Here is a 21814-nt window from a genome sequence, read left to right as displayed (position 1 = left end):
GCCATCACAAAGACAGGATAATCGTTTAAATGTGGGGATAACAGCGCACACTTTCAGACAGTCTCACCTTGAAGACATTCTCACTGAGTTGTTCGCATGAAAAGTGACAGAAATAGTTGTGCGAAGAGAGGGACGTGGCTCCCGTCTCGACCAATTACTCTGCGAGCTGCGCGTGAACTTGAGATTGTCGGTTTTCAGAGAGTGACGGCAGACGGGGGTGTGTGAAGCTGCGATCGCACGACAGACAGTCTTGCTTAGCGTTCTGGTCGAAATGTGTGTTTGCAGGAGGAGATCGAGACCCAGAGGCAGCAGCACGAGGCCAGAGTGATGTCCATCAGGACAGAGGAGAAGCAGAAGATGGACAAGATGGCAGACGACTTGGACCAGAAGTGGAGAGATGCACTGCGGTAAAAAACTCTCTGTTGGCCTGTCAGTCTCACTTTCTCTTGTTTTGCTCTTTCTGTTTGTTTTCTCATTCATCATGTCTTGTTTCGCTCCCTCCCCCCTTCACAGTCACACTTGTCATTAGCATAACAAGTCGACTTGTGTTGCCAAAAGCGAAGCTCATGGATATGAATGAGGACGAATATGAAATGAGCACAATCAGAGAGGCGTACAGTGTTTACAGACACCCTGTAGGACAAAATGACCAAACTCTGCCCATCTCTCTCTCCCTCTCTCTCTGTCTGTGCAGGGAAGAGGTGCGTTTGTTGAAGGAGGAGCTGACCGAGGAGTACGAAGCAGACAAACAGGCAGCGCTGACTCAGCTGTCCCAGCAGAAAGAGCTGGAGATGATGGCGGCAAGAGAGGGCTGGCAGAGGAAGGTGGAGGACCTGCTGGAACAGGTAAAACACTACAAAAGGCTATAAAAGGTGCAAAAATTTGTGCCAGGGCAAGAAGAAAGTTGGTCGAAAATCTATAATTGATCTCTTTGATGAACACTGCAGACGTTAATCAACCGGGTTTAAAGTTGCAGTGACAGTAGTGTTAAATATTTAGTGTTTGTTTCAGAATTTTTTTCTTTTATTGTCAGAAAACCACAAAAACCTCAGTTTAACCCACAGATTAATACAGTTGAAAGCAACTTTTACCAATTCCCTGAGTTTGATTGAAGTAGGTGCACCCAAACCCTGACCTTTACCCTCCACACACACACACACACACACACACACTTCAGGATTGACTTTGATTGACAGCTCCACTAGACGCCTGGAGACAGCTCAGAGCAAACAAGTCTTGTCTGTCCGAGGAGAGATACAACTCCATCTCCTCTCACGCACGCTCTCACAGGCTTTGCTGCCTCTAACTGTGTGTGTGTGTGTGTGTGTGTGTGTGTGTGTGTGTGTGTGTGTGTGTGTGTGTGAATGTGATTAACAGTGATGCCACAAACAAACACTTCAACCTGCTCGACAATTCACATAATTCACACGCGCAGAAACAAATGGGCCTGAAAAGACTAAAGGATTTAACTTCTCCCACTGTGCTATTTTTGTCCGAGTTCTGTTTTGTTTCTGCACCTGAAGCGATGCAGAACGGAAAAAAAGCATCTTCTGGTTTTTAATTACTTTTCCCCAAAGCCAAGTGAGCCTCATACACACACACACATATATATATATATATATATATATATATATATATGCTGGATATACACATACAGAAGCACTGGAGAAGATCTGAAGAGAGCGTGTGCAGTAGTTGGTTAATTTTTCCCCAATTGCTGGAGACATTTTCTGATGTTGGTGTGAATGAGCGGGCCGGTTGGAGCCGCTCAGGTCGGAGTTAAAGCGGCACGCTCAGATGCTCAGAGGAGCCGTCCGCGGCGATCATGCCGCCTCTGGGTAATTCCGAGCGCGGCTGAGTCACGACCGAAGCCTCAAAGAGGCTCGTCCCGATTTTTGCCAAGACGCCGGTGGCCTCCACTAAACATTTTTGTGCTGGAGCCAGCAACCGCCAACGCCAGCTCGCCCTCGCCATCCCCCACGCGCAAATCGATGACAGAAGCTCATCACGACAAAATGAAGTTAAAGGTGCACTTACTTCTTTTTACTATTCTTATTCAAATATTTGAATTCAGTTAAAAAGACCTTGGTTTTGATGGTAATGGTGAAAACGTCCTCTGTAGTTTCCTAATGGTGCCAGTCGATAATCCGGAGGCTGAAGCGAGGACGTATCTGGTGTTTTTGATTTAAAAATACCTCAAATGATCAGTCAGTCATCAGATAAGCTCCTGATTAGTTTTCCATTGATCACCTAATTGAACAATAAACCAGAGAGGGAGGAGGAGACGGGCCTTAATGTTTCTGTAATAACTGAAAGATGATTTTGTGAAGCTTCCTGTCGTCAGTGTTATCTCGGTCACTGACTGTGTAAATGTGCGTCACAGTACAGACTGCTGCATTTTCAAACCGACGATGCAGAGTGGCTGAAAATAAACATCAAACAATGTCACAGACCAAATACCTAAGGAGCTTACACTCTGTGCGCATGTGTACATCTGTGTTTGAGTGTGTGTGTGTGTGTGCGTTTCGCCTCATCAAAGGGCTTCACTGAATCGTGCCTTTTTTTTCTTTTCTTGTTTTTAATTTTAGCTACATGAGGACACGGCCGTCTGAATTGTGTGAATATGAGTGGGCGTGCTGCAGAGAGCATCATCGAATGCATTGTTTTGTGTGTGTACATGTGGTTTAACACAACACTGATCGTTTCACACGTGTTATTATCGCTATAGTTGTGCAAACATACCGTACATTCGTCATGTACGGATCAAATGTTTCAGAAAAATGTCACTGACAATGATCACTATTTCCCAAATATTGCATAAATGTTTGATTTGTGGCATAATTTTTCATCTAAATCTGTACATATATTAATTTAAGATTACAGCCTGATCTTGATAATCAAGTACTTTTAAGAGAACCTGGTTTTAGCTTCTCAAATCCAAGGCTTTGCTTCCTATACATGCATGCATCCATGTAAATAATGCATGTATGCATGCATCTATACTGCACGTTAGATGAGACTTTCCAGGAAAAGGCAGCAGCTTATTCAGGGAGCTGAGGTTGATGTGAAGACAAATGGACACAGGTATAACCACAGTGATCTGTGGTGTATTGACCTACTTACAGCTCCACTGAAACACCAGCGCTGCGAGACAACGATGCGGCGAGAGGCTGAGACTCCCCTCAGATATAAACCGTCACTTCGCATTTCAAGTGTCGAGCAGCTCAGACTGTTCACACGAGATCCGTGATCCAAACTAACAGCTGTCAGAGCGACGAAAGAGGCTCTCTTGTGTGTGATGGATGAGTTATCAACTGCGTTCAAATCATATGCGGGAACTTCCTAATCACACAGAGACCCAGGCCTTTATTTTTTATATTAGAGACACTTTTGTTCCTAATTTTCTCGGGACATTTCTGTTAATAGTCTCTCTTCATTTGTGATTTAGAGGTCAGCATTGAGGTGGCAACTCACCGAGATTAATTAAAAACTTCCCCCTACTTTTGAAATAAACAAGCCAAAAAAAATCTAACATGCCCGATCAAACCAAGATCAAACCAAGCACATTCGATGGACGCAGCAGGGCAACTGCATGTGGCGTTTAAGTGGAAGAGAAATGATTTGTTAGATATAAAAGCCCCAAACTGAGTGAAGTGTCTGTGCCATCCTTATCTGTAATGACTTCTTCTTCATTAAGATATTTTCATTACAAGGTTTTAGCCCCAGGCTGCTGTTTATGTGTGTGTGTGTGTGTGTGTGTGTGCATGGGAGTGTGTTTAATTAAGACATAAAGGATTAGACACATGCACTACAGGTATTTCCGCCTCGTTAACCTCGCATGTCCAGTTATTTTTGTGTAAATGTAAAGAAGATTGGTTGTAACAGACAGATGGTGGACACAGGGAGGGAGGATATACTGTACAGGTCATCTGTCTGCCTTTTTAAATCCATATCCAGTACAGAACCCCGCAAACTTCATCCCGACCCTGCTCCTCATCCTCTCATTTTAAATCCATCTTACCTTGCAGTCGTTAATGTAGTACTCCTACAGCGCTAAATCCCGCCGGGGATTTAACTGCCGGAGCTTGAGGAAGAGTGGCGTGTGGAGGGCCAGAGCCGTCAGGCTGAGAGAGTTCACTTAGGCCCCTAATAGTTCCAATATCTGCTCTAAACAAAACCGTTTTGTGTGGCGTGATGAGGCTTACGCCGCTAGGCTTTCTGTTATTTGGCTCTGTGTGCTGACACTCACCGTCTGACGAGCTGTCGGCTCACTGAGACGAGCGGCCAAATCTCCAGCTCAGTGTTTATTGGCTTATATCCATGTGTCGATACCACCACCGCTGAGCAGTTGTCAAAACATCTGTAGGAAAAAAAAAATGTTTGCCTATGAGGATTAAAAAATGAAAGACAGGCGCAGGAGGAAACACAAAGAAAAAAATGGTGTTTTTAATGTTGGCCTAATTACATGTGAGCAGTCAGTTGAGCGAGTTTCCTCCTTGAGACAGAAACTTTGGTTTGGACAGCTTGTCATAAACAGATGCTTTGGGTTGGATTGGCAAGGTTATCTAGACCAATGCTTTGGATTGGCCAGGTCATTAAATGCTAATACTCTGGGTTTGCTAGGTTGTCCAATACCAACACTCCAGACTGGCAAGTCATCAAATACAGACAGTTAACTCGTCTCGTATTTAATGACATCTACATATTTCTTCAACCACCAGTCTGTTTGTTCTAAAGAAGAAATTGACTGTCTTTACATTTTGAAACAAGCCTGGTGCTTAAGATGACTGTTCTGCCCTTCAGCATGTGAACACCAGTGATTATCTGCGTTCTCTTTGTGCTTTCTTCTCTCTGTTCAGATCTCTCTATTGAAACAGTCTCTGGAGCTGCAGTTGTCTCAGTCCCAGTCGGCTCTGCAGCAGCTGCAGTCTCAGTTCAACCAGGAGAGGGAGCTGCTGAGCCAGCAACTCAAAGGTAAGCTGGCATGTTAATTTATATATTACTGAGTCATTTATTTATTTAAGATTTTGCCAGTTGAGGTCCTCCATATGCTAAAGGCTAACATCAGCATAGCTAACACTAATGGCAGTTTAGCCCAAATTATGAGCCAAAAGGAAGACATGACAGTAATTTGATATGATTTAGAACAGTTTAGTTTAGAGTTTTTGTTCTCATGTGCCTCTTCGGGCTCTGAGGTCCTGGTTTTAACAGAAGCAGCCACAGTTAGCTGTCAGGTGAAAAGCTGCAGCTGACAGAAACTTAATGGGGTTTGTGCAAACTTGCACGTCTCCAACAAACATGATGGAAACGGATAAAAAAAAAAGTAATTCTCCACTTGTGTTTTGGTGTTTTTTACAAGAGTGAGGATGTCGAATGGTTTGACAAATAAATAAAAAAGAAACTCCAAAAATACATAAAAAATAAAGCAGAAAAAAAGAATCCCATCCATCGAGTGAGTGATATCTTGTCACATTGTGTTTGGCAGTGTGTCTCCTGCCACTGTGGGGCTGGAACAGACTGTCATGTCGTCTGTCTTTGTTAAACAGAACGGAAAGACGTGTGTTTGGCAGATCTTGCGAGCGATCGCGCTCAACATGTTTGTGTGTTTGCAGAGATGCAGAGGGAACATCAGAGGAGAGAGCATCGATTACAGGAGGCTCACTGCTGCGCCCTGAGCACCATGGAGGAGGCCAGGCAACACCAGATACGGGTACAACACACACAGACGCACACACACAAAACATGTGATCACGTAGGTGTGAATTCTTTTCTTTGGGGTTTTTCTTTTAGTTTTGACGCAGCCTGAGTTTTTGTTTCAGCTTCAGCTTCAATTTAAACCTTCACACATTCAGAAAAGTTGAAGAGCTCGACTGTCCAGGTGAGTTAGAGGATGAAATAAGAAACTGATGAACACCTCCACTTCGGCCTGAAGGGACGTTTGACAGCATTAACTTAAAATGTGACATAAAATATTACTTTATAGCCTTTTTCCACATAGAAATGAGAAAAAAGTAACATTTTAACACAAAAAATATGACAAAATGTGTTTAAACCAGAATGTGGAAAACATAAATGTATAAATAAAGATTACAGTTTCAATATTATCTTATTTAATGACTTGCATGTACTTGCAGTATCATAATATTACATTTTACGCTCCTAATTTGCTTGACTTGATGATCAAATTTTCAAGTTTTTCTTGCGTCACAGCAGCTCCATTTTCAGAATCGTAGAAAAGATAAGAAATAAATATACGTACTTGCTCTATTGTTCTATGTTCCCTCATGTTCTCCTCTCAGATCCTCCAGCCCTGGATTTTTAGATGTCCAAAAACGTTGAGGTGCAGCTTTTTTGCTCCTTAATTGTGGAATAACCTGCCCAAACACAGAAGAGAGGCAGGCTGTGTTGAGATCTTTAAAAGGCAGTTAAAGACAAACCTTTTTAACTTAACTTTTCTGCAGTAGTAGAGAGGCTAAGCTAGCATATTTTATATTCATGTACCCCGTGGGCTGCTTTTAATTGTCCTTTTATTTGTTTTTAGCTGGCAGTTTATGCATTTTAGCCAGTTTACAGTTTTTAAATGGGAGTTTAAGCCTTAAACAACTTTTAGTGCCTTAATTACTCTTTCAAATGTGTGTTATTTTAATTGATTGGACTTCAAATACAGATATTTGTGTTGGTAAAGTGTCCCAAACACAAGCAAAATAATGAGAAAATAAGAAGGTACAGGCAGAGGGCGGAGGGCTTGGTCTCTGTTTTTTTCATTTATTTTTATATTTTTGAGTCTGTGCATTGTTTTTGGGGGGGCGGAATCCTGCATAGTTTGCCTTTAAGTTTAAAAGCCTCTCACCTGGGTGTTTAATATCAGATATGATGCTGTACACCTGTGAAAATGTGCCTTTCAGTACAAAAATGTGCTGCTGCTGGTGTAGTTTCTGCGCCCAGCAGTCTGTGATCACAGAAAAGTCCTTAAAACAGTGTTTCTGGTGCGGAACTGTAAAACAGAGGATTTTCTCTGACGTGTAACTTGATTTGTTGTCCCAGGATTCTCTGCTGTACCACATTATCCTGCAGTGATTTCCTCCTGAGAGGAAATTATAACCTCATACAGTTCGGAAAGTGCAGGAGTCGGTGTTGCAAATTGGACTCTTTCCAGCTTTAGTCTGTAGCACACTAATTATTTCTCTGTGTGGAAGAGAAATAAGCCACGGTAAGTGAGTGATGATATACAAAAACACAAAGAGAACAAACAGAGAAGTGTTTTAGTTGTTGTAATTATGTTAGTTTTAATTTGATGATCCTTCTCTTCCTGCTGCAGAGTTAATTAGAGGTAAAAGGGTTGTAAAGCATTCAAATCAGAACTCTTCGTTAGCTTCGTCTGCTTTCCCTCCGTCCACTTCCTCGTTAAATGAGTCAGGTTTTGTTGGAACGTTGAACAGCTGATTGTAGCACCGTGTGTGTGTGTGAGTGTGTGTCTGCGAGGGGATGTTTCACCTCCTGCTGGTTGAGGTCATAAATCCCATCATGCACCGTCATGGAAATGAGACACTTCAATAAATGTGATTTCATGCCTGCTAAACAAAACTATATAAGGCAGGATTTTCCTGTTTAACTTTGGATTTTGCTAAACTGGCAACCAAAAATGTTTGTGGATTCTTTTTCTCTGAAAACATGACTTTAGTTCAGCTGCAGTTGTTTGACTCATCGGCCATAGATCACGTTCTTTTTCTTAACATTACACCACTGATTATAATGTATATTAAAGCCTATTAAAGGTGCGTACGAAGTGGAACTTCACACTGATGTTCATGCAAGAAATCAGTGTACATTACCCTACATTACAAACTCGGCAGCAAAATAAAACAGGTAGAAGCTCCTGCAAATGCTTAGTTTCACTAAAATCAGCTTTTAGTTGTAATGTTTTGCAGCTGTGAGCAGCTCATCTATTTCTTTCATGCAATGCATTGTGGGATAAATAGCGTCCATCAACAGCACACTCAATAAACGGGGGATTAGGATTGCATATTGGCTGTATTCAGAATAATTAATGTTTTCTCTTCTCCTGTGCGAGCGCTCAGAACTGGGACAGTGTTCATCACTTTGCATTGTTTGCTTCTTGGATGTAATTTTCATAAATGTAATGATTTCTTTCAGCCAACTCGCAAACTGCTCAAACATTTTATGGGGCGTCTGAAACTTGGTTGGAAAAATGTGTGTTCGATGTGACGTTTTATCCTCGTTCCTGTCCTGCACCAGGCCCTGGAGGAGCGTCTGAAGCAGGAGCAGAGGGAGGAGGTCCATGCTCTGAAGGAGGCCCACAGAAGGACATTAGACATCCTGAGACAGCAGTCAGACCAGGAGCTGCAGACTCTTCGCTTTGAGCTGGAGGACGAGGGCAAAGCAAAGCTCGGTAAATGATTAGATCACCGTCTGCAGTGTCAACCTGTCTGTCTGCAGCATGGTTGGTTTTTAAACTACTGCAGCGACTTTGCTACCTCAACGTTTCGTAGTCCAGGTGTAGCTGTTGAATGTCTGTGTCTGTGTGTGTCTGCAGCGTCTCTTCGCGCTGAACTGAACCACCTCCACGCTACAGCCATCGAGCACCTAAAGCAGATCCACCTTAAAGAAAACACTGCCGCCAAACGGGAGCTGGAGAAGGCGATGGAGCACAGCCACAAGCAGGTGACTGAGACGATCCCGTCTCTTTTCTTGATGTTTGTGTGACCTACTCCAACTAACTACTCCGTCTCTGCTCACCGCAGGAACAAGAGCTCCTGGTCCGTATCTCTGACCTGCAGACGGAGGTGTGTTCCCGTAGCAACCGCATCACCGACCTGGACCACGAGATCCACTCTCTGAACGAGACCATCGACACTCTGACCAGAGAGCTGGAGCTGAAGGGCAAAGAGGTGCTGCGGGTCCGAAGTGAAGCCAACCAACAGATCAGGTACATACAGGACTTTCACAGCTCAGCTTTTCTTAGACACATGTTGGGGCTGCGAGGAAAAAAAAGAGTAGGACTCACTGGATTATTGCAGATAAATTGTATCGGTGCAAAGATGAACATTGTTCTTAAAGAAACCTGATTGCATGACGTTCCCACATGGAAAATCAGCACCCTCCTCGTTACTTCTTCCACTTAAATTTGCAGACAGATAAATTAAGCCTGTGGTGTTAACACTGTCGCCATGGATACCGGTTCTTTAGCACTGTGAGAGACGGAGTGTTCCGTCTCCCAGCTCTGCTCTCCGGGTCCCACCTGACTTTACTTTGTAGCTGCACATCTCGTCCTCCTCCTCTATAATTTAGCAAAAACTTGTTTTAAACTTATGATATTGTGCAGCTCTTAAGAAAAACGCGTCCAGCGGTTGTTACATCACGTTAGTTTTTGTTATGTTATTTTTATTTAAGCGTAACGTTGGTTTATTCATGAGTTTGTTCCGTCTGTGCCACAGGGCCCACGAACAAGACCTGTCCAAGAGACATGAGCGGGACCTGGGGGAGCTCACTATGGTCCATCAGAGAGAAACACAAATCATGCTGGCTGACTTCAACAAGGCCCAGGAGGTCCTCAAAGACAAGATCTCAGCTCTACAAATACTGTAGGTCACACACATGTTTGATTAAGTCTCTTGAGTTGCTGCTTCGGGCTGCAGCCTCTTTTTCTCTGTCTGCTTGCAAAAACAGTTGATTTCTCCTCCGTAACTTATTGTGTAACTTTGTAATACTGTTATCTGCCTACCTAATGAGCTTCTTTATATGCCGTGTGTGTGTTTGTGTGTGTGTGTGTGTGTGTGTGTGTGTGCAGGTTGGAGGGGACGGAGGAGAAGTTAAGAAACAGAGAAAGTCGACCAGAGGACCTGCACATCATCGCAGAGCTCAGAGAGATGGTGACTGAGAGAGAAGCTCTGGTCAAGAAGCTGGTGGTGAGTAAAACAGGCAACAAAGGTTCCCGCTAGAACCATCCACTCAGAACCCTCCCTGGGAGTTCTTTGCAGAACCTTTTCATCGTCTAAGGGTGCCAATAAGAACTCACCCAGGAAGTTTTACCAAGAACCTTTTTATTTTTATATTATTTGCCCTCCTGGGAAAAAAAATGCTGTCTGATATCCAGAGGACTGGCTGGAGTCACCGTGACGTGTTGTCTTTTTTTTTAATAGGATGACAAGAAGTTCTACCAATTAGAGCTGGTGAACAGAGAGACGGGGTTCAACAAGGTCTTCAATTCCAGTGCCAACGTCGGTGTCATCAACCCTCTTATCAAGGTGAGTGCTCTCGCAGCCAGAGGCTCTTGTCAGAGTGAGTGAGCGGCCTGGATGTCGAGGACCGTGTGGGCGTGTGCGACACCATCGGGCCCTCTGAGCTGAGTGGTGTTCGCACAACTGCACTCAGACGGGTGAGAGCACAAAATACAGATACAGGAGAGGACTGTGCTCTCAGCGTCAGAAATCCAGCTGCAGTGTCTGATCGTGTGTTTGTTGTCATTGACACAGTGTGAATGTTCTCTGAGTGTTCTCCATTGTTCTACCCTAAACATAACACTTTGAGTTCACTTTGGATTTTGGCATCAATTGGATGCAGCGACAGTCTTGCGCTCACCCGTTCAAATACAGTGCTACCAATGCAGATCAGTGGGATTTAGTAAAAATACACAACATGTAAGTGAATGTGAACCCACATACACACAACCAGAACACGACTTACTAGAGTTTCTCCGAACTGAAGATTAAAGTGTGAAGTTCAGACGCTGTTTCATTTCGTCGTGTTTGATTTCTAAAACCCGGTGTGTGAAGTGTGTGTTTGAAGAACACGTTCACAAACAAACAGTTTGACATCAGTGAAAAAAATGAGTGCAGCCTCACTGAGTCACACACACACACACACACACACACACACACACACACACACACACACACACACACACACACACAGCCTTCTACAATAAGAGCTCCAAGGCATCTTTTGCACGGAGTTTGGCACAGTTTCCCACCTTTATATACAGTTGCCAAATCACGTAATTGATCATTATTGTGGGTAATAAAGGTAGCTGTCATAATAATTTATCTGCACTGTAAATTTTTCTTTATTACATTGAAATTGATCTGCAGCAAAGCGACAACCACGCGACGAGGGACGAGGACAACTGAAACACACCGTACTGTCTTTGCTCATTCAGCTCAAACATTAGTCTGCCGCACGCTAAAACGACAAGAATATTTATATATATCTTTTTGCTTGATTTTATCTTGTTGTTTTATTCTTACTTTGCATTTAGCCTTTTGTTTGAGCACTGCGAAGCACAAATTCATCCTATTCATTTTTCCTGAAAACCCTCTGCTGCGTGGGTGAACGTTATCCGACGTCTCACGTCGAGTTTGTCATGAAGATCTGCTCTCTGTGTACAAAGCTGCTCGTCATCTTTGTTGTGTGTGCACAGCTGTCAGACCTCCTGTTTGATCCCAGGAGTCATTCACAAACAATAATGCTTGATTTCAGCATCATAACATCAGCCTTCTCCTCCTCCTCCTCCTCCTCTGCCTCCTCATGCCGGTGTTTCTCACTGCTGTTAGTTCACACACTGTATGCAGCCTTGATTCCCTCACTCACACTTCAAAGCTCCCGTGTGCAGGATTAGAATATTTCTGACTTTGGCAACTCCTAGTGGTAGAATTAAGGAAGTGTTTGTGGTACACAGCAACACACCTCCTTTAGACAAAAGATCCTCTTTTATAGGCCCACAGATGTTCTACTATTTTAATTTTTTGCAAGGTGGTTTCTACGCCCACCAGTTACTCTCCCGCACAATTATTTATACTCTTCTACTCTTTTTTTTTTAATCATTTTGATTGATTGTCCAGTAATAGCAACCATAACAAAGCACAGGAGGTCTCTCAAGCATTTGATATCTCTTTGAATAGTGTTTTCTCTTTTTCAGCCTTTTGAAAACCCCAAGTAAAAGCGTAATAAAATAAGCAGGATGCTGTTAAGAGCATCTGTATGCATTGTCTCAAGCGCACGGCACGAGTGCATTTATGGCGTGTCCAACTCCACGCGCGTGAAGTAAGGCAGAACAGAACAACGGCGTGGCACCTCTGTTGAAGTTTGGTTTGGTTTATATTCCAGCAGCCTCAGCCAATTGCTTAGTCCTCATCCTCAGATCTTTGACATGGTTAAAGTTTGCACCATATTTGGATGGAAACAAGCATTCATTTGCATTTTCTTTTGCAGATATGTTAGAAAATTTGTTATTATTCATGTTCAGATCTTCTACTCTTAATAAGGGGAACATGTGAACAATAAATTTTAAATCCAACTCCAGTATAGTTAGAACCAAATAATAGTCCAGGTTGTACAGGGGAGGTTTCATCATCTACACGGGCCACATTTATGTCGTCTCAGAACGCAGCAGATGTAAAGATGATTTACTAAAAACTAAATGCATTCCTCTAACTCAGCACCACCCTCCCCAACCCTGCCTTTCTATGTGTGTCTGTAGTTAAAAACAGGCAGCCAATCAGGTCACCGCTTCACCAGCTTTCCTAGCCAGTCAGCTCTCCGATTCGTCGGCCCTCCCGCCATGAGTCACGAGGAAGAGGAGGGACGGGAGGTGGTGGAGGTAGGACCAGGAGGCTGCTTTGTGCCTCCTCACTCCCCCCTCCACAGGTCCCTCCCCAGACTTAGGAAAGCCCCGCCACTCTTCAGCCCTCTTCCTCTCTCTCCTCTCCCTCAGCATCATCCTACTCCTCCTCCTCCTCCTCCTCCTCCTTCTCCTCATCCTCCACATCATCCCATGCCAAGCCTTGCTCTTCCTCATGCTCCTCATCCTCAGGAAGCCCTGGTGCAGCATCAGGGCCTGCAAAGCTTTAGGAGGTGAGAACTGTCTGACTTACTGCCACTGATGCCACCCTCAGTTCACTTTCACTTCCCCCTAATTTCAGGGAGTGAACTAAGTGATGTTTGCTGCCCCCACTGTCTGTATCTCTCACCTCACTTCTTAGTTTCCCTCCCTCCTTTCCTCACTCCTCTCCCCCAATCCTGAAGAAGGGCTCTTTCTTAAAAGGCAGATATTGGCCTTCCAAAAATCAGATGCTTATTTCCCATCTCTGATGTGACAGATGTTCGTCTTTTTTCCGCTCTTCAGGAATAACACCTGTAAGATATGCGTTAAAACTATTTGTGACATAGAGAGACGTCACACCGCACAACCTGCATGACGCTGGTTTGTTGGGTATGTTAAGGAAAGACAAGCAGCATCACAGCTGGACAGAGGTGTGGCTCTGTTCAACACAGTATCTGAAGCTGTGTCTCCATCCACAACATTTTTTTATGTGCATTTTCGAGGATCGGATTAAAAAAAGATGAAAGTCAGTTTTGAAAAAGGTTAAAATGTTTTCCACTGTTTGAGCATTCACTTGCATTTTCTTTTGCAGCAACAATTAATTTAATTAATTTAGAAATAAACAAATCTTTTGTTCTATATTGGATTTAAAGGCTTTAATTTTTGATTTAGTTAATACTGACCACCAAACTCCACTGAGCGCTGCAGTTTTACTCCTTTAATTCAGGGTCAGCAGAGAAATAGAGGGAAGATATAATCCCTTTTTTATCCATTATGCTTTGAGATCTAATTTTCCCTTTTCCTATCATGGAACTATCACAAAATCATAGACAGTATCTTCTCTCAAATACTCTCTAAATCCTCACTGTCATCGCCGTCTGCCTTGCTTATAAAACAGAGCCCCCCCCCCCCCCCCCCCCGAAACTTTGCGCTCAGAAATCAGTCTCAGTGGGACTGAAAGAAAGAAAAAGAAAAACAGACAGATTTAAAAGCAGTCACAGTTAAAAAATGTGAAACTTGTAAGATAAGGCTTTTGTGATTTTGTTCTCCCAGACAAAAGGCAGTGGGCACACAGTATGATGATGAAGAGGAGCGCCACTTGCTGCAAGCACTGATTAGAAAACACTGGGAGGTCTGCTGCTGGGGGGCGTAAACTGCAAAGCTGCTGAACCAGAGAGTTAGTCCGAAATCTGAATGTTTGTTCAGAAAAGCTGATTTGAGAATTGTTTTTCCTGGAAAACACTGCAAGTCTCAGGACCCTCAAAAGAGAACTTCATCAACTTAGCATTCACTCGCATTTTCTTTTGCAGATTTACTCCAAAATATGTTAAAATTTGCGATACATTTGGATGGAAACAAGTAAATAATTCTACCATGCTGTCAGATTTGTGAAAGACAGTTTAAGAGAAAAAACAGATATCTTCTTTTTACTCCACGCGTTCTTCTTCGTTGTCAAAGCCATCATTCGAGGAAATGTCCTTGACAGCAAAGTCCTCCCCTCAGGTTTCCTCTTCTAAAGACCTAGTTACCTGTGGGCAGAGGCGGGGCCAAGTCATTGTTTTGCAACTCTCAAGTCTTTGCACTCGTCCCAAGTCCCAAGTTAAGTCCCCAAGTTTCAAGCGTTCCAGTCCTAAATAGTGAGTTTCCAGCCTCATTGATTTACAAAGTTGCTTAGCTGTTAAGCTAACATTAGCTGAGAATCAGCTTGATTACTATGTTAATATTAACCTTGACTTACCATTCTTTGTTCAGTTTTAAATGTTGACCACCTCGTCAACGAAATAATCTTTGGCATAATTTTTTCCATCTGGAGCTCAGTTCTCTCCTGCGACTTGATTGGATGGTGTCAGATTGGTTCAGACAAAGTGGATGTGGGGCGTAGACTCGCTGGGAACGATTAGCTGATTCAGGAAATGAGTTGATTTGTGGATTCACACTCTTTAAATAACGGATGTTTTAATCTTTGGGCTTGGGGGAAGGTATCAAATAAAGTCACGAGTCATTGGTGTTAAAGTTCAAATTAAGTTCCAAGTCTTTGATCCTGTTAAGTCGGGTGTAAAGTCAGCGAATTTCTAACTTGTGCCTTGAGTCCACACCTCTGCCTCTTGGTGTGAATGCGGTCGTGAAAAGTGTGTCTGCAGTTGTCAGATCTGTGTTAGGCTTGTTCAGGGCGTACCCCTCTTCTCACTGAATTGATGGATGGACGCTCACTTGTCGCTGGTTATGGTTTGATCCCAAGCCCCTCCTGTGCATGTCCCCTAGGGTCCTTGTATGTGTATGAAAAGTAAGTTCCTGCTAGACCCTGGACTGTGGACATCACACCGGCCTTCACTTGTTTGGCATCTCTTGCACTGGACCTCCCTGATTACATCCCGGCACCGTTATCTTTGACTGTACATGTCTGTATGTCTATGACTGTCTTTCTGTCTTCCTATCGGTTTGACAAATCCGTCTTTCTTCCCTCCCTCAGCCTTCCTGAGGCCAACGCCGCGACACCGTCCGACCCGAGGGGGGTGGAGGCAGGAAAAAGCAAAGAATACGTTGCAAAAGAAGAGGAGCTGTACTCCCAGTACTTCTCTTTCTGACTGGCAAAAAAAAAAAAAAAAAAAAAAAAGTAATGGGACAGAGAGCTAATGTTGGACTGCAGGTTCTGGAGGTCATTCGGGCACATTCCCGCAACATTCCCATCAGTCACTGAGATTCCAGTGTGATTGCAACCTTAGGGCTTCCATACATGGTGAGCACGAAGAGTAGTAGGGCTTGTCAGTGCGTCATCATGAAAGTGTGCATGGTAGCAGGAACGCTATTGAAAGTCACTTTTATCTCCCTCAGCAACATAAGTGGGAAGAAATACATATATAATCTGAAGTATAAAGGACTTCATTACCCATGAATTTTGATTTGGATAAACTTAGACCTAAAAATGAAAGTCTAAATGTAGAATAGAGGAGGAGGTATCAAAGAGAGACACGTCTCACTCTCAAGATTAAATATGTGATGTCCCCACAGGGACTAGTCTGCACATTAATGAAGAGAAACCAAACTGATGTGCACCTGCAGTAACTGCCTGGATTCATTCAGTTTTTCCCACGTTGACAGGCCTTTTTAGAGGAAATATTAGCTCTCTGATTTTGAAATAAAACATCGTTCTGTAATATTTAAAGTAATAATATCAAGGAGAGGGCTGTAGTATTAGTTTAAAACCTCGGCTGGATTCTGGAGCTCATCCAAAGAAGTCACAAACTGTTGCAGTGAGTTTTAATGTGTCAGTAATTTTGTTTTAGACTTTTTTTTTTTGTACATCATCATTTGTCTTACAAACTGTAATCTGACTGGAATTGCTTTGAAAGTTCAGCCAGGACGAAGTGATTTCTGCCTTGATGCTCGCCTTTTAGTCTTTGACGCTGTGGCTCGATCTGCAGTGTGAATACACTCATCCAAACACACACCTGAGGAACCCGGACAGAGCAAAATGTTTAGGCCTCTATAGTACGTTGAACTACAGTAAACAACAATAACAACACCAGCAAAAAAAAAGAAAAAAAAAAAGAAACACACTAACTTTAGCTCGCTGTCCCACTGCTTTGACTGTGTACATACAGTATATGTTTGAAAGTCATTTTCAAATCTCTGAGCTAGTTGAGGGGCGCTTGATTTACCATCCCAGACACCTCAACAGTCCCAGGAGGGGAACCATCAAGAGAAAGTGAATCAAGCGCCCCTCATATTTTTATTATTCCAGTATTTATAATGTAACAAGCTACTGTTTTTCTACGGTCTGTTTGTGATGCCAGCGGACCAGAGATATTTAGAGAAAGAGTCCCGTCGGCCACGTAGAGAAACTTTTTTTAATGCCAAGGAGTGTTAACTTCATTTCATTCATAGGAGTTCATGTGGCGGACTGGACTCTTTGGCTACGTGTCTCTGCCTGAGCGGCAGGCCATAGAGCATGTGAAAACAGAACCACTATCATAATGCTGCTGTCACTCACTTGAACTCCTCATATCTCCCGTTTTTTGGTGTACTGTCTGTTTTTTAACTTGACTCGAAAGTTTACATAGTTCTTGTGCGGCGTAATTCTCGTGACCTGAGGGTCCACGAAGTCCATCTAGTAACCTGTACAGTTTCCAAACTGCATGGTCATTATTCGCCTGGAAGAAGAAGAAGAAGAAGAAGAAGAAGAAGACGCTCAGTTTCTTACTCGTTGAAGAGTTGACAGAGAGAGACGCGAGGTCTGACAGTTTACTGACGCCACCGCAATCCGTTCAACGACGATTCAAACAGCTTCGATCGATGCTCGTCTTCCACTGCAGAGTCAGTGGTTCAAGAAGTGTTTTTGCTCTCAGTGTTTGCATTCGTGGATCAAACGATATATTAGACGCACCTTAATAATGCAGTCCGGTACAATTATGTCTTGTCTGATGAAGTTTTGTTGCTGTGCTGTTTAAATATTTCACAAATCACTTCGTAAGCAGGACACCACGCTAAAAAGGCCAACTAAATACCAGAAAATATATACATTAAGTACCTTTTTGTTCATATATTGCAGCCAAAATTATTATAATTTAAACATTCTTGCTTTAAAGGCACAGTGCCAGAGCTTACCCAGAGCCACATGAGAAGATTGATTTGATCGACAACCAAAAAAAATCTGCACACGTTCATTGACTTTCTTCACCAGGATGAAAGAACAGACGTCGCAGTAAGAAACTAATGCAGAATCTTTGAACAACATCATTGAAGTGTGATCTATAACCGCCGATCAGCTACCCTTTGTCGTCTCTAAAGTATTGTTTTTTCTCTGGATGACGTAAGAAGGCGGTGGCACCCCGCCCCCGCGGCACACCCGCCCTCCTTAGTTACCGTCACCACGCCTGCCAAACTTTCCATTCTTGCTCTGCGTTTATGCAGTTTACAGTGATAACGGTGACAGATTTAAGATCAGAATTGGGAGTAATTGTTGAAACTCGAGGTTTGTGATTCCTTAGATTCCTTAGAATATCCTGAATCTGAGGAAAGCGATCAGAAGATCTTTTCTTTTTGCCTGATGTTTTTCAAACGTGTTTCCTTTTTGTCTCATATAACTTATCCCCTATTTTTATAGTCCGTACATCCCATAGGATCGCTGCAGAATCCTTGAATAATGTTCTTGTTTCAAGGATACATGTTTTGCATCAAGGTTAATTACTCAGATGTTTATGTAACTCCGTGTTCTCTCGTTCTGTGTTGCGTCGTGCGCCTGAGGAAAGTCTCTGAGCTAAAGCTCGTCTGTAATTACAGCGTGCAGATCAGAGCGGATCAAGCTGATACCACTCCGCTCATCTGACTGCAGGTAAGATGACAATCCAGCCATTTTTTAAGAACTGAAACACTTCCTGAACCAGGCTGAGACTCAAGCAGACATGTTTGTGTTTGTGTCATACGGTAAAGACGGTAAAAATCTTAAACAACTTCAATTAAAGTCTAACTGTCCTCTTATGACATGAATGTGGCATAAAGACGTTGAAGCTTTCCAGTCGTTGAAATTGTTTAGTTGTAAATATGTAGTAATATGACGAACCCCAGCAAAGGAAATGGACCAATAACTCCAGACGGCGGTCTCCCCTCTGGGTCCGCAGCCCAACACTGAACCACGGTTGGTTCGTTCCTCCATGCACACTGTGAAGATTCTATTTATTCTAATGTTAAATATCGACATTTAAGCTCAGACATCTGCATGAGACGCTGCAGAAGTCTTTAGTTTATTTCTTAATAATACATTTTCTCACAATCACCTCCAATTTTACTGCCACCCTTTTTTTATATAGATACATATTTCCCTTAAAACAAGTTTCACTCTACAAACAGAGGAGCGATGCTGTTTTTTCCCCGCTGAAAACAAGAAGCACATTTGGAGGAACTGAGTTTTGAATGTGTTTTCCGACCTTGCAGGCAGCCAGTAAATAAATCAATTTAAAGACACTCAAAAGTTGCATCATTATGAATTATAAAACAGTAAAAGCAGGCGTGATTTTCGCCAAACCTCTGTTATTTAGCTTGCAGTCATGTAAAACACTTTCATTCATTCTTGTCCCTGGAAACAGCAGTCCCTTCAGGTCCATTCAGGGGCCGTTGTGGAGCTGGAAGTGTCCCCCTTTTCTGAGCACTTTAAGGACTTGTTGTCCATGTTGGGTTAAAGGTTTTAAAGTTTGTTCTTAATCTTGGAAACAGCAGCAAAGAAACGTCTCAGCACACGGTTCATTTAGTAGTTCTGTAGCTGCTGTCATCAAAGCTGTGGAAGATTTTTAGTGCCAGGCATTTTTGCATTTCAAGAATAAATGTTGAGAATTCGTAGTGTCAGTATTAGTAGTGCCGGGCAAAAGAAAAAATAAATCAGAGGAAAGCTCCAGAACAGCCACTAAATGGACCTTGTGGTGTGATTGATTATTATGAATGAATAAACATGTAAAAACATGGAACTGTCCCTTTAGCTGTATTTACTCATTTGAAAAAGCAAAAAATGAAGATGATTTATTTATTTATTTTTCTTATGCTTTTACGTAATTGTTCCATTCTTTCTTTCTGTACTGTTTGTTTATTAATCCATGTACTTGCTCAGACCTGATTGGTTGATTCGATGCGTCTGTTTATCTGTGCCACAGCTGATTGGTCTGTTGTTTCAAAAGGAGAGAAACCATGCAGTTGTCAAAGTCTCCCTCTTGTGGTCGTTAACAGAACTGCAGGCGTCGCCATCACATGACCTTTGTCCGTCATCGGCCTTCGTTAAAGGTTCGCGGGCGTCTTTGAGATGTCGTCACGAACGTGGGAACATCAGCTCTTGTTTTCAACTCCTGACAGAGTGAAGAAAACATCTGGATTTTTTTCTTCATGCTGGCATCAGCTGGACATCAGTGAACCATAGAAACTGCAGCTTATTAAAACATGAATTGTCTGTTAAGTTTTTTGTTGTTGTTTTTTTTTTTTTTTTTTGGATGTGACGGTTTACTGATCAGGGCTTAGTTCATCTCACTTTCAACTCAAGTTTTTCCAAAAACTGCAGAAAAACTGTAGGAGAGGATCGCGACGTCTCCGCATGTTAACGGAAACAGTCGCAGTTTGTTTTCTGAACTGAGCTGAAAGTGACTTGATGTCACCCTCGTGACATATCATTTAATGATGTCTGTCTTGCCATTTTTGAAGTAAAATATATAATAATTATAGCAACGATATTTATTTATATTTATATCATTTCTGTTGTATGTTATGAAACAGTAAAATTATGATTGTGAGATAAAAATGTGTGTTGTGCTTTTTTCAGTGTGTGTGTGACTGCAAAATGTTTGTTGGCAACAAGTTTAAGGTAAAAGAAAAGCTGAATTTATTCTATTTATGTCACATTTCAGAAATTAATTAATGCACATTTATTTTTAATATCTTTTGGTAGAATATAATTATATATATTACAATATAATTTTTCTAATCTGAGTTATTGATACCCCGCCCTGGTTACGACCTTCCTGCCAGCCTCCAGCGGAGGACCGAGGCTCTCTGCCCCTGAACCTTCACTCAAACCTCCATGAATCTCAGGTTAAAAACTGCATGTTTTAAGGTTTTTTGAAGTAAACCTCCCAATAGTAGAGTTTTCAAGTATCTGTACTTCCCTTGAGTATTTATTTTTCAAACAAATGTGTACTTTCACCCCCTGCTTTTTGACACAAACATCTGCATAACATCTATAAAATACTTCCTGCTGTTTTAGTTTTAATGCAGTTTTTAGGGATTTATTGATAATTGTATTTATTTGTTTTGCATCGTTGCACAGCGCCTTCACACCAGTGCATATCACACACTACAGACATAACAAGATTGCATCACCCAGGATATATGGAGTTACTGACAGTGGACTGACTTTTGAGAGATCACCGCTCGCTTTGCATGTGAATAAAAAAATAATAAAAATATTTGCACCCAGCCATTGTTACATATGTCTGTGTAGACTACAGAGAAACATGCAGCGTACATTTACAGTCTGTACAGTTTATGGAGCGACCTGTTTGAGAAGGTATCTGTGGCATGAATGTTACACAGCAGCATGAGTTGTTTATGACAGCATGGTGTCTTGGAGGATGATGATGATGGATATATGAATGTTATAAAAATGTAGGAGACAGAGAGGAGAGATCATACAGGAGAACCTGCTCAACTGCATTTCAGCACACTATTAAAGTACAACAACAAAGATTTACTCAGTGACTTTTACCCAAGTTTTGCTCAAATCAAACCATGTGACTAATCTGTCCGACTTCATGGGGTCAAGTGTGGAAGGCCATTTCAGATGAAAAGAAAATGATGCAAACCCAGTCCTGGTTGATACCTGCCTGCCTCTGACTCTCCCTCATCTCTTAACCAGCCTCCAGCGTGTTGCAGTGGACCGAGGCTCTCTGCCCCTGAACCTTCACTCAAGCCTCCATCAATCTCAGCTTACCACATGTTTTAGGTAAGTAGCATTTGTGTATCAGAGTACATTTCTGAAGTAAACCTCCCAATCGTACACACACATACACATCATAGAGTTTTCAGGTATCTGTACTTTACTTGAGCATTTATTTTTCTGACAACTGTGTACTTTCACCCCCTACTTTTTGACACAAATATCTGTATTTATAATAAAATATCTGTATTCGTTTGCTGTTGCCACTGTAGACACTAAACCGGTGGCATACCACGCTACAGATGCATCAGCCTCTCTTCGATCTTGTCATTGCTGCCTATATGATCCAGCAGCCGTTGTATCATGTTTGTGTGTACTTTGTCTGGTCCCATGGCTATTATCAGAACCAGCACACGTCTTAGACCTGTTCAGAGAAAGGTATCTGTGGCACAGCAGTGTGACTACACCCCGAAACCCCCTCAGGACTTTAATTATGATGATGGATGATGGATATATGTTATGACTATGAAAACAACATAAGAAGACCATATAAATGAACCTGCTCA

General features: G+C 42.4%; 1 protein-coding gene across 6 annotated transcripts in view; it reads left to right on the top strand.

Annotated features, from left to right (window-relative positions):
- Window positions 1-21814, top strand: part of LOC146304879 (protein FAM184A-like) — a 55114-nt gene that overhangs the window by 31971 nt on the left and 1329 nt on the right. For 3 of the 6 annotated variants that reach the window (XM_084713300.1, XM_084713304.1, XM_084713301.1), the window contains 11 exons: window positions 286-407; window positions 695-845; window positions 4860-4974; window positions 5613-5710; window positions 8257-8410; window positions 8555-8682; window positions 8763-8947; window positions 9456-9602; window positions 9809-9926; window positions 10161-10265; window positions 19480-20114. In XM_084713300.1, the coding sequence (XP_084569426.1) occupies window positions 286-407; window positions 695-845; window positions 4860-4974; window positions 5613-5710; window positions 8257-8410; window positions 8555-8682; window positions 8763-8947; window positions 9456-9602; window positions 9809-9926; window positions 10161-10265; window positions 19480-19680 (1524 nt within the window). In that variant the 3' untranslated portion in view covers window positions 19681-20114. Of the gene's footprint in view, window positions 1-285; window positions 408-694; window positions 846-4859; window positions 4975-5612; window positions 5711-8256; window positions 8411-8554; window positions 8683-8762; window positions 8948-9455; window positions 9603-9808; window positions 9927-10160; window positions 10266-12496; window positions 12871-15308; window positions 19359-19479; window positions 20115-21227; window positions 21315-21814 lie in introns of those variants that run through there. The other 3 variants (XM_084713305.1, XM_084713302.1, XM_084713303.1) reach the window with 3 other exon arrangements.

The sequence above is a fragment of the Lutjanus erythropterus genome, chromosome 24, assembly GCF_056507025.1.
Source record: "Lutjanus erythropterus isolate fLutEry1 chromosome 24, fLutEry1.hap2, whole genome shotgun sequence".
Lineage (NCBI taxonomy): Eukaryota > Metazoa > Chordata > Actinopteri > Lutjaniformes > Lutjanidae > Lutjanus > Lutjanus erythropterus.
Note: the sequence above shows the minus strand (reverse complement) of the source record. Positions and strands in the feature narration are given on the sequence as shown.